This window comes from Peromyscus californicus, unplaced genomic scaffold, assembly GCF_007827085.1.
Source record: "Peromyscus californicus insignis strain IS unplaced genomic scaffold, ASM782708v3 Scaffold_2__1_contigs__length_46816999, whole genome shotgun sequence".
NCBI lineage: Eukaryota > Metazoa > Chordata > Mammalia > Rodentia > Cricetidae > Peromyscus > Peromyscus californicus.
In genome coordinates, this window is record NW_026294540.1 from 20018700 (window position 1) to 20031746 (window position 13047).

Sequence of the window (13047 nt, forward strand, 5' to 3'; positions counted from 1 at the left end):
GTGTGTGTGTGTGTGTGTGTGTGTGTGTGTGAAAGAGAGACAGAGAGAGGGAGAGAAAGAAAGTATTATTTTTTGGGGAAATGACATTTACATGATAAAAAAAACTTCGAAAGTAATTTGTAAAGAGTGGGTCCCTCCCATACTCTCCGGATTCTCCTCTCCACAAACCTACTCCTATTTTGTGGACCTCCCCGTGTCCATCCCAACGCTGACCAGGTTCCTTTCGCATGTCCATTTCTGGGCCCCGAGCTCCCCTGTGGCTGTCTTCAGTGGCTGGCTGGCGCGCCCCCTGGTGGCGGCACGGCGCGCCGCCGCAGCCGTACGCTGCTCCCCCTGGCGGCCGCGCCCCTCCACTACAGCGGCCTAGCGCCCCTGCCCCGCCCTAGCCGGAGCGGCCCGGCCGGGGGGGAGGGGTCGCGGCGGCGGCGGCGGCGCCGTCAGCGGCACCCGGGCGGTCGGGAGCTTCAGGCTCCGGAGCAAGATGGCGGCACGAGTGCTGCTCGCGCGAGGAGGCCTGCTGCGGCCAGCCGCCCCCGGCAGCTTCCTGCCCGGGCTCCGGTGAGCCAGCGCCGCCCTTTCCGGGGCCCGGCCGGGGAGGGGCCCGCTATGGGGCGAAGGGTGCAGGGTCCCCGGGGCGGACTGTGGGGACACCGGGGGAGGGGGAGGGGGGGGGCGGCCGGAGGGCTGGCGTGGCTGCAGCGCCTTCCCGGGGGGTCCCCCCCACCCCCCCGTGGGGTTCAAGGTCACGGTCCCTGCGGGCGCCGCCCCGGGCTCGGGCTCGGGCTCGGGCTCGGGCTCGCGGGCCACGTCTGCCCGCAGCCTCCGTGCACTGCGCTCTCCCTCCGCAGTCGCCCCCTTGGTTGTGCAGAAAGTGAGATGGTGGCAGGTCCCCTCCACCCCATCCCATCCCCCTTAAACCCTCCCGGGGAAGCTCTGCACCCAGGTCCCCCCCGACTCGGGAGCAAGTCTCTGGACTTAAATTGGAAAGTGGAGTGGATCGGAAAAGTCATCGACAGTGGCCAGCGGGCGTAGATGGCGGAGTTCACGTTCAAACTTTTTTTTTTTTCTTCTTTGCCTAACGCTCAGTGGATTCCGTGTGCAGTTGTCTGAATCTGTCACCTTGACATTTGAACAAAACAGCCAAAGGCCATCCTAATTTACCGACAGATTTGTTTTCCCTTCCTTCCCTTGTATGATTATTATTTTATTTTTTTAAACGGATTTATTTTGATTTCATGTGTGTGAAGCGTTTGGCTGCATGTATGTGAACCACGTATGTGCCTGGTGCCAGTGGTAGCCAGAAGAAGGTTGGGATTCCCCGGAACTGTGGAGTTAGAGAGGGTTTGTGAGCCCGCCATGTGGGGGCTGGGAATTCAATCTGGGTCCTCTACAAGAGCAGCAAGTGCTCTTAACTGCTGAGCCATGTCTGGTTACTTTTTGAGACAAGGTCTTGATACATGTATCTCTGGCCGGCCTGAACTTTCTGCAAACCGGTACTCCAATTGCAGGTGTGCACTACCAAGCCCAGCCTTCGCTAATTGAAATGTTGCCTTTTAAAAAATTAGTAGATTTATCTAGTGCGCGCTTGCCCACACGAGTGTGTAATTGGTTTTCTTCCACCATGTGGGTCTGGGAAATTGAATTTAGTTCCCCAGATTTAGTAGCTAGTGTCTTTACCCTTTAAGCCATCTCACCAGCCCTAAAACTTTTTTCTTTTTTAAGATTTTGTGTGTGAGTGTGTGTGTGTGTGTGTGTGTATGTATGTGTTGTATTTTTACCTGCATATGTGTATGTGCACAATGCGCATGTCTGGTGCCTACAGGGGTCAGAAGAAAGCATCCAATCCTCTGTAACTAGAGTTACAGAGGTGGGTTGTGAGCCACCACAGGGGTGCTGGGAATGGAACTCTGGCCCTCTGGGAAAGGAACAAATGGTCTTAACCACTGAGCCGAGTCTCCCCAGCCCTGTGTGAGCGTTATATAATATGGCTTGTCTAATTTAGTAGCAGTCTTAAGTATGGGGTGTGCATTTCAGAAGATGGAGCCTCACAGAGACTAGGGAAAGTGTGAATTCAGTGTGTCAGGCCCGGTGCCTTTTCTAGGACAGATGCAGCTTGTAGATGCAAATTGTTTAAGTCATGTGGAACATGTTTCCAAGTAGAATGGGCAAACAACTTCGACACCTGTGGCTACTAAACAAGCAATCCGAGCCTCTAAAGTGTGTATTTTGTTCCTTGGAAAACAGGTTTCAGGCAGCTGAAACCCAAAGCATTCAGCTGAAACCCAAGGCGTTCACTGAAGACCTAACAAAGTTGTAAAGCTGGTAAATTCGAGATTTGGGCCTACCAGGAACCCCTACTTCCTGCTGGAGCCAAATGCCCTGTGCTTCCTTAGAGACACATTCACCCTCCCCTCTCCCTTTCTGCCAGTCCTTTCTGGGAGCAATTTAGAGAAGGAGGAAGGACCCAGGGTCCAGGGCAGTTTAGAACCTTGTGAAGTTTGAGGTGCAGACTGTTCAAATGGAGAAACCAAGTGTCTGGGCTCCAAGCAGCTGGTAAAAATTGTCAGCATATAGGAATGTTGATAGAGACCTGGGTTCTTTCTAGCCCAGGCTGGTCTCGAACTCACAGAGATTGGCCTGGCTCTGCCTCCCGAGTGCTGGAATTAAAGGCGTGGGCTCTTTAACGGTTGTGAGCCACCATGTGGTTGCTAGGAATTGAACTCAGGACCTCTGGGAGAACAGCAGGTGCTCTTAACTGCTGGGCCATCTCTCCAACGCCTCGTTGTTTTGTTTTGAAGCCACGGTGATGATTGGAAGTGTTTAAAAAAGACTCTGGCTAGTGAAGAAGCTGAGAGGCAAGCCCTAGTGTGTGCCCACATTTACAGACTGATTGGGTAGAGGAGATTGAGCCGGTAAGGAAGGCAGGGAAAGAGCAGCCAGCGCCATCCTCGTGTGACAGCTGTTAGAGGGAGAATATTTATTGGACTGCTCAGCTGTGTCTCCTACTGGCTAAAAGGTTAAGTAAGATGACATTTGAAAGAAAAAAAAAAAAAAAAAAACAGAGTATTGCCTACAGGAGTATTGGGGTGACCTTGCAACATGAGTCTCAGAAAGGAATCGGGTCTTTGTGGGAATCCCGGACTTATGTACTCTCTAGTTCATCGTATTTAGCTATGGTTTGTATTAGGATGTTTACTAGAACAATTGCGCTAATGCCCGGAAGCTCTGGCAAGGATTTAAGATACCAGGATTTAATTCATGTTCCTCCCAGTAATGCAATTGTCCAGGCCAGAAACCAGGCCTTCCCCAAGCCTATGCTCCCTCCCTCCCAGCCTTCTCATTGGCTGTCAGAGCTGTCGTTTCTGCTTCCAAATGTCTAGGCTCCACCGGCTCCCTTCCCGTTACCCTTAACCAGCAGCAACACTTGTCCTATGAAGAATGTGAACTTGATCCCGTCATTGAAGGGGACGGATAAATTCTAAGAGGACATTTTTTCCCATTGTAAAACACCTGTTACGCAGGCTATCGTGACCGGAGAGATGACTCCGTGGTTAAGAGCGTGTACTATTGCAGAGGACCTGAGTTCAGATCCTGTCACCCACACCAAGCCACTCATAAGCACCTGTAACTCTAGCTTCGGGGGACCCTGACCCCTCTGAGAACCTGCACTCTCATGCCCATGCCCCCCTCTCCCATACATATACACACAGTTAAAAATAAAAATAAATCTTAAAAAAAAAAAAAAAAAAAAAAAAAACACCTGGCTACAGCCAGTAGTACTTGAGAAAGTGAAGTAAGAGGATTTCGGAGTTGGAGGCTGGATGACATGATGAGACCCTGTCTCACCCCCTCCTGCCCAGCCCCCCCATCCTTCTCCAACACCCCTCCTAAGAAAAGTAATAAAAGCCGTTTGAAAGACAGTGGAAACATTTAATAGAAAATGGGTGTAGATTTTATGTTTCGTTTTTTGTTTGTTTGTTTTGGCTTTTTTGGTTTTGGTTTTGGTTTTTGGTTTTTCGAGACAGGGTTTCTCTGTGTAGCTTTGGCGCCTTTCCTGGAACTCACTCTGTAGCCCAGGCTGGCCTCGAACTCACAGAGATCCGCCTGGCTCTACTTCCCGAGTGCTGGGATTAAAGGTGTGCGCCTCCATGCCTGGCCTATGCTGAAGTATTAAGCTTGTATTATGTCTATACAATTTTCAAATCTATACAAGTTAAAAAGAAAACACTTTAAAAGATAACCACGTTAATTTTTTTGATCCACATGGAGTGCATAAGTTCTCTTAGTTCAACTTATCTGTGTTTGAAGTTTTTCTAAGTGAAAAAAACTGGGGAGTGGGGTCTCCGTAGCAGAGCGGGAGTTAGGTTTAGGGGAGTATTGCTTTAATATGAGACTTCTTGCAATAGATCTGCCTTCTCCTTTGCCCCTGCCTGGCCTTCCTCACTGCAATATTTTCTCTTGGCCTTGGCCATTACCAGCTCTTAGAATGTGCTTTCGCCCATCGCTATCCACCTAGCAAATGTCATCTCCTCCTCTGCAGCTTTAGCTCGCCAGGTACTTCTTCAGGTGCCTCATCTCCAGGCCAACTGAGACATCCCCCACCCCACCCCACCACACACACACACACACACACACACACACACACACACACACACACGCACACGCACACGCACACGCACACACCCCACCCCACCCCCGTGCCTCTGTCCCAGAGTTCATGTCACACTGATGGTGATCATGTTTCCCTGCTCTGACTGCAGACTCAGCTCTGGGAGGTCGTGGGGCCTAGGTTTGTTCTTCAGTGTGGGTGCATTCTTCCACACTGGCCCGACCCCTAACACATGCGCAGTGAGCGAATACTTGAGGGTCAGTGAGTAAGGCCCATGGTGCTGCTGCCCTGGCCTGAACGTTAAGTGTACTTCCTTTCTTCATTTGCTCTGACTAAACGCTAGTACTGTCCTCTCACCTGGTAGGACCCTTTCCACCTCAGGGCCTTTTGGGTTTGTTTTTGTGGGGAGGTTTGGTTTTGTTTTGTTGTTGTTTTTTTTTGTTTTTATTTTTATTTTGTTTTGAGGCAGGGTTTCACAGCATAGCCCTGGCAGGCCAGGATCTTGATACATGGATCAGACCAGCCCCAAACCCAGAGATCTACCGATCCCTGACTCTGCCCCTCCCAAGTGCTAAGATTCACACCAGCAGGTTTTTGTTTTTTCTCTCTAGTGCTGGGGATGGAACCCAGGACCTCAGAGGTTTCTTTTGAAAACCTTCTTTCCCTTCATCTCTCCATCCACTGCCTAAGCAGCGGGCTGTCCCTTGTCCCACCCACTGAGTGAATGCTTCCTTCCGAAAAAGGTTCTGCTGGGCACGGCACCCCCTGCCCTCAGCCGCTGACTCGGTGCTTCCAGGCTGCTTTTCATGCTTGTTTTGAAAACCTGCTAGCATACACATGTCCAGGTGTAATTCGCAGAAACCTAGCCACCCTGCCCGAGTTGATCTCTGTTATAGCCGCTCTTTCTTCCCCCACTCTGCTCTCGTGCCTTACGGAGCTCTTTGCTGTCCCAGAAGTCTGCCGTCCATTTCCATGACACTGTGTCCTTGTACATGTAGTTCCCTCTGACTGGGATTATCACCTGCCTTGTCCATCTGTCCTGCTTGGCCTCCAGGGCAGAGCTGCAGTAGCTCTACTGGAGTCCCCTTCGCGCTGCCTCTGATTCCAAGCTGATGATTCATTCCCTTGAGCTCTGGCACTGTGTGGCCGCTCTGGTATCTGTTGTGCTCATTCTGGCTGTTTTCCCCAGGAGAATGGATGGGCGTCTGGTTGAACTTGGTAGCAACAGAACCTAGTGCACAAAGTTTATTTGTAGTGTTTGATAGGAAGCAGGGGAGGGGGGGCATGACCCTCCAACGTGTGTGTGTGTGTGTGTGTGTGTGCGTGTGCGTGTGCGTGTGCGTGTGCGTGTGCCTGTGCCTGTGCCTGTCTGTCTGTCTGTCTGTGGTTGTCAGTAAGACCCCAGGCCTTGCCTGGATCTTACCACTCTGGCAGCTCTTGGCATAGCTCTCTCCGGATTTGGCTTACACAGTGAGAGAGCCTGGACCATGTATCACGCATCCTGTGTCCAGGACTAAGCATTATCATATCAGCTTTAGTCAGCTGATACCTGACACCCAAAAAAAGATTTCAGAGTTGGATACTCAAAGCCAGGCTCACACCGAAGGTCAGCTGCAGAGACATCTATCTGGGAGATGTCCCCGATTAGTGAAAACGAATGTCTGTCGTTTGTCCTTAGCTCATTATTTTGTCTCACTGAGCCAGTCTTTTGTAAGACATAACCTTGCTAGTTGTTTTGACGCTCTAATGAGATGCCATCGGCAATGAATGACATCAACCAGTCCGTGGAAAGAAATGTGTGTTTATTAGCTTTCAATACCCTTGAGCCCTCAGGAAAAAGAAAAATGTGTCACTGGGTTTTTCCACTCCATATTTAGCCTGCAAATAATTCCTTATTAGATTCACATATATAAAGTATTAGATGCAATAAAAATTAAATAGTCATGTGTATGTGTATATAATTCAGACTTGTGTGCGTTTCTGAAGGACACATTAAAAACAATTAGAGTTGGACATGGTGGCACATGCCTGTAATCTAAGCACTTAGGAGGCAGAGACAGAAAGATCAGTAGTGAATTTGGGGTCAATCTGGGCTACGTGAGACACGATCTAAGAATAGAAAACCAAATACATTCCTAAGTGCCAAATAAATATTGATGATGGGGAAGAAAATAAATTCATAGTAATTGCTTTGGTCTTACGTGAAATTCCTAGTGCAATATATTTTTTTTAACATTTTCATTGTTCTTGTGGTGGTGGTGTGGTGGTGTGGTGGTGAGACAAGAGTCTACTAGTAGGCTAGTTTGGTGTGGACCTCACTGTGTAGACCAGGCAGGTTTTAAACTTGAGACAGTTTTCCTGGCTCAGCCTCAACTAGGAACTAGATAAGATACTCTTTTCTTAATAGGTCATAATTTTTAATACTAATCTGTTACAACTTATTTAAACAAAAAAACCCCACAATTTTAATTTTTTTAAATTTATTTTTATGTATATGGATGTTTTGTCTACGTGTATGTCTGTGTACCATGTGTGTGCCTGGTGCCCTTGGAGGTCAGGAGATGGTGCTGGGTTCCCTGGAACTAGAGTTACAGACAGTTGTGAGCTGCCATGTGGTTGCTGGGACTCTCCCACTGTATAGAGTGTGTTTGGATCATGTCCACCCTTCCCACTCTCCCCAGGCCCTGCTGTCACGACCTCCTCCTCACTTCATGTCACCTTTTCTTTTTTTTTTTTTTTTTTGTTGGTTTTTTTTTTTTTTTTTGAGACAGGGTTTCTCTGTAGTTTTGCGCCTTTCCTGGAACTCACTTTGTAGACCAGGCTGGCCTCGAACTCACAGAGATCCGCCTGCCTCTGCCTCCCAAAGTGCTGAGATTAAAGGTGTGCACCACCACCGCCCAGCTGGGCAAGCTGGTTTCTTAAAAGATAAGTAAAGATTGTGAAAAAAAGCTCGCTGGTACTGAGCCGGCCTGTCTGGACTTCAGCAGTAGCTTAGGTACGAATCATGGCTTCTGTGCTCGATGTACAGTTCACAGAGGAATCCGGGAGGAGGAACGGATGGTCAGTAAGCCAGCTGTGGGTGCCAGAGGTCCCACCCAAGAGTGCTTTCATCGAGTGTCCGACATAAAGATGAGTGTGAGGCAGGGGGCTCGGGAAGAGACTAAAAGCAGAAAGATTTAGGGGACACTGGTGAAACAGCTCATTCAGAGCAGACAGAAGGGCCAGAAGAAGGAGGTGGAAGCGGAATACTGCAAACCTTCCAAAGGAGGAGAGGGAAGCGGTCCTTAAGAAAGAATTAAAAAAAAAAAAGTGCAGTTTTTCTCTTCAAAAATCCATCAGCATTACCTGGTGCAAGCGTAGGCAGGATGCAGTCAAGATTTGATTACGACAATCAACTAAAGCACATAGAATTTCTCGCCCCACCCCCGCCCCCCCCTTGGCTGATGTGGCTGTGTCTGTCCCTGTACTGCTTTCCGTGAGGCAGATATCCACTGTGACAGGTAATTCATCAGGCAAGAGTAGCTTCAGGACACCGACCAATGAGCCATCTTCCTGATTCTGGCTGCCTTTGGGTCTGAATAGTCTGTTGGTCTCTGAAGAATGGGAGGAACCAGTATTCAGATGACGTCATACGGGTCCCTGAGCCTTGTCTATAACCAAATGAACCACAAGTTAAGGCTTAGAAAAAAAATATTTCAGAAATTTTATGTTAAGGTTGCTTTGCAGCCGGGCGGTGTTGGCGCATGTCTTTAATCCCAGCACTTGGGAGGCAGAGGCAGGCGGATCTCTGAGTTCGAGGCCAGCCTGGGCTACAGAGTGAGTTCCAGGACAGGCACCAAAGCTACACAGAGAAACCCTGCCTCAAAAAAAAAAAAAAAAAGGTTGCTTTGCCTGCGTGTCTGTGTACCACGTGCATGCCTGGTGCCCATGAAGGCCCAAAGAAGGAAAGCGTCAGGAGAGGAGTTACGACAGCTGTGAGCTGGCCTGTGGGTGCTAGAAATTGGGTGCTAGTCCTCTGGAAGGGCAGCCAGTGCTCTTTCCTGCTGAGCCATCTCTTGTGCAACTCCTAAAAAGAAATTTTAATATATATTTAAAACATTTAAACAAAGCCAGACATGGTGGCACACACCTTTAATCCTAGCCCTCAAGAGGCAGAGGCAGGTGGATGTCTGGAGAGTTTGAGGGCAGCCTGGTCTGCACAGCAAGTTCCAGGCTGCACCCAGAGCAACATAGAGAGACCCTGTCCCATCCCATATAACAACAACGAAAGCCAAGCTGGGCATAGGGGTACACAGCTGTATTCAGAAGACAGAAGCAGGGGGATTGCCACAAATTTGAAGCCAGCCTGGATATATAAGGAGGTCCAGGTCAGCCAAAGATGCATAACGAGACTTGCTTTTTTAAAAATAAATTATTGGGGGAAGGGAAGGGGAAAAAAATAAATTATTGTGTTGCATTTTTTATTGAAATAAAATGTGCTATGATTCATTTACAGAGTCTTCAAAATAAGTTTTTTTTAAATATTCAAAGAATGGATTGATGACAGAAACAAACACTGTATAATATTGAAGAAAAAGAATCTCTACGTAGCCCAGGCTGGCCTCAAGCTCACCATCTCCCTGCCTTAGCCTTTGGAGGGTTGAGACTGTTAAGATTTATTGTTGGACCCATTTTTACTAATGTGTCTCTGTGTGGGTGTGTACATGTGAGTGCAGTGCCTACAGGGGTCAGAGCTATGGGATCCCCTGGAGCTGGAGTTACAGGAGGTTGAGAGCTGCCTAATGTGGATGCTGGGAATTGAACTTGGGTCCTCTGCAAGAGCAGCAGTACATACGTACTCTAAACTGTGGAGCTGTCTCTCCACACCCCAGAAGCAATTTGTTAAGCCCTTTCTGTTTACCAGATGCTATGCTTAGAACTTTAAGTGTGTGACCTAGAAGCATGTACATTTTTTCACTTAAAAATCTACAAAAATGGGGGCCAGCAAAATGGCTCAGAGGGTAGAAGCGCTTGCTACACAGTCCTGATGACCTGAGTTCAGTCCCCAAAACTCACCTTAAAAAGCCAGCTGCGGGCTGGAGAGATGGCTCAGTGGTTAAGGGCACTGACTGCTCTTCCAGAGGTCCTGAGTTTAATTCCCAGCAACCACATGGTGGCTCACAACCATCCATAATGAGATCTGGTGTCCTCTTCTGGTCCGCAGGCATACATGCAGGCAGAACACCATATAGATTAATAATAAATCTTTACAAAAAAAAAGGCGGGCAGCTGCAGTGTTACACATCTGTAATCCAGCGCACCTGTATTGAGGTGGGAGGTGGAGACAGGAGAAGCTTGGGGACCAGTTAGCCGGGAGGATGCAGTGTATCAGACAGGAGAGGAATGACCCCTGTCGCTCTGACCTCCTAATGCTTACTGTGGCACACACACATCTACCCTCACAGACACACAGTATAATCAATTTTTAAAAATTGAAAATACAACAAGTTAAAGGCCAACCTGGCTTATCTGAGCCCCTTGAAAGAAAGAAATGGACAGGAAGATGGAAAAAAAAAAAAAAAACAAAACCTTGCTCTCACCTGCCCTGAGTGTCTTGAACCACAGTGAACGGAGAGAATTGACTCCCAGATTTGTCCTTCTAAACTCTGCACAGCTGCCCTCGCTCACACAGGAGGAGACAGGAGGATTGCCCTGAGTTTCCAGTTAGCCTGGGCTGCAGAATGATACCCAGTCTCAAAGTTGAATAAATTATGGGGAACTGGATCTGTGGCTAAAGCGCTCGCGCAAGCGGCACAAAGAATGTAATTGAAAGCCTCGGGTCACCCTTTTACAAAGCGGGGGACTGGGGGCTCCCCACCTGTAATCCATGGCTCAGTAGGCTGAGTCTGGGTCCTCAAAGCAAGCTGGCTAGGTAGGCTAGTCGTATGGCGAGCTCTAGGTTTGCCTGAGAGACCCTGCCTATGGGGGCGTGGGGGCGTGGCGGCGTGGCGCATGCCTTTCATCCCGGCACTCGGAGGCAGAGCCAGGCAGATCTCTGAGTTCGAGGCCAGCCTGGTCTACAGAGCGAGATCCAGGACAGGCTCCAAAACGACACAGAGAAACCCTGTCTCAGAACAAAAGTGGGGAGGGGGCGGGGAAGAGCAGTCAGGAACAATTCTCACATGAGCCTCAGCTCCAGGTGCACACCACAGGCATACGTGAAAATGGAAGGGTGGGAGAATCTTGCTTTCAAATTATAAAAATTTTATATATGTGTGTGTGTGTGTGTGTGTGTGTGTGTGTGTGTGTGTGTGTGTGTATATGTGTGTATGTGTATGTATACATGTAATTGTCTGTGGAGTTAGCTCAGTTAGTAAAGTCCTCTACAAGGACTTGAGTGACATCCATTACCCACCCTTCTCCCCTCCCCTCCCCTCTCCTTCCCCTCCCCTCCCCCCATTCCATCCTCTAGCTGTCTGGTTCTCTTGCTCTCGCTCTCTCTGTTTTTCAAGTCAGGATTTCTCTGTAGAGTTCTGACTGTCCTCACTCTGTAGACCAGGCTGGCCTCAAACTCACAAACATATGCCTGCCTCTGCCTCCTGAGTACCACTGCCCCCCAAGCACTGTGACTAAAGGTGTGTGCCACCACCACCTCGATCAGTTGCCACACTTTAAAACTTAAATTTGTTTTGGTTTTTGAAATGTGGCCTCTTTTTCTTAGTTTTTCAAGACAGGGTTTCTCTGTGTAGCTTTGGAGCCTGTTCTGGAACTCATTCTGTAGCCCAGGCTGGCCTCCAACTCACAGAGATCTGCCTGCCTCTGCCTCCCTGGTGCTGGGATTAAAGGTGTGTGCCGCTCCCGCCCAGCTTGAGATCTTGTAGCCCAAATCCAGCCTTGAACTTGATAGACACCAAGGCTAGCCTCACACTCCTGATCCCCCTGCCTCTACCTCCAAGGTGCTGTGATTACAGGTGTGCTGCACCATGCCCAGCTTCAGAACTACTTTATTTCTTTTGTGCGCATGTGTGGAAGTCAGACAGAGGACAACCCTCAGGAGTTGGTTCTCTGCTGCCACTTGGTAGGACTGAACTCAGGTCACCAGGCCAGACCTGTGGCTGGCACATTTACCTGCTGAGCCAGAGACCCCAGAACTATTTTCTAATCTGTTTTTAATTATGTATAAAGTGAGTTTCATTTTTCAGTTATTTTTCTAATAATAGGTTCCATATATTTATCCTTGCACATCTTGCCTCCCCCACCCTGGGGGGTGGGGAGTATGGGAAACGGCGTGCTTCCGGAAGTGGTGACAGAACTTAAGAACGCTAAGGTCTTCACACTTGTGAGTAGATTCAGAAGGCTGTTTTCACTCTTCCCTAGGACAGTGACATCCTCAAGTCCCAGAGCTCGGGAAGACAGCTGGCTCAAGTCCTTATTTGTCAGAAAGGTAGATCCGAGAAAAGACGCACACTCCAACCTCCTGGCCAAGAAGGAGACGAGCAGTCTGTACAAGTTACAGTGTGAGTAGGGGCTCGGCTGTCCTTGTGCGCCACTCTGTCCGTCCCTCTGTCCATCTGTTCAGAAGTTCATCCTTGCATTTTCTTTTTGTTTCAGTTCACAACGTTAAGCCGGAATGCCTAGACGCATACAACAAAATTTGGTGTGTATCTCAAGCTGTCATTTCCCCGGGGTGGGTGGGGGTTGCATGTAATGATTTTCATATGTGTTGGCTCGGCTAACACTCCATAGCAGAGGAGAGATCTTTGATCTCCCTAAAGCTGAATGTTCAGAGGTTGGCCTGAGTTCCAGGAGGGGCTGTCAGTGGCGTCTTGGTCTTAAGCACTCACACAGCTCCCTCGTCAGAACCCAGGAAGACCCTCTTATCCATCTGTGACTCTGGCCTTGGGTCTGTTCAGGCCCTCCTGGCTGCCTGTGGGTAAAAAACTCCCCTCTCTGGACAACTTGGAGTGTTAGCAGTTCCAAATACGATCTCCATTGTTTTTCCCTAAGAAGTCCCGTGTGAGGAACTGGGGTGGGCTTGGTGACTGAGTCTGTCATGCCAGCGCTTGGAAGGTGAAGACACAAAGATTAAGAGTTCAGAGTCATTCTTGATTATGTAGTGAGTTCCAGGCTGGAGGGCAGCTTGGGCTGCAATGTGAAACTCTTCCTAAAACTTTGAAAAATTAGCTAGCTGTGGTGGTGCATGCCTTTAATGCCAGCACTCGGGAGGCCAAGGGAGGCAGATCTCTGAATTCAAGGCCAGGTTGGTCTACAGTAGTGAGTTCCAGGCCAACTAGTGCTATATAGAGACACCCTATCTGGCTATCCGCCCCCCCCCCCCCCCGAATATATTAAAAATAAAGGATCCGGAAGGATGGTTCAGTGGTTAAGAGCACCTGTTGCTCTTTGCAGAGGGACCTGGGTTCAGTTCCCAGCACTCCCATGATGACTAATAACTTACT

General features: G+C 49.0%; 1 protein-coding gene across 1 annotated transcript in view; it reads left to right on the top strand.

Annotated features, from left to right (window-relative positions):
- The first annotated feature begins 409 nt into the window (after positions 1–409).
- The window catches only part of Nipsnap2 (nipsnap homolog 2), a 30684-nt gene continuing 18046 nt past the window's right edge, over positions 410–13047 (top strand). The window contains exons 1-3 of the mRNA XM_052755541.1: positions 410–558; positions 11966–12105; positions 12200–12245. Coding sequence (XP_052611501.1) covers positions 482–558; positions 11966–12105; positions 12200–12245 — 263 coding nt within the window. The 5' untranslated portion in view covers positions 410–481. The remainder of the gene's footprint in view (positions 559–11965; positions 12106–12199; positions 12246–13047) is intronic.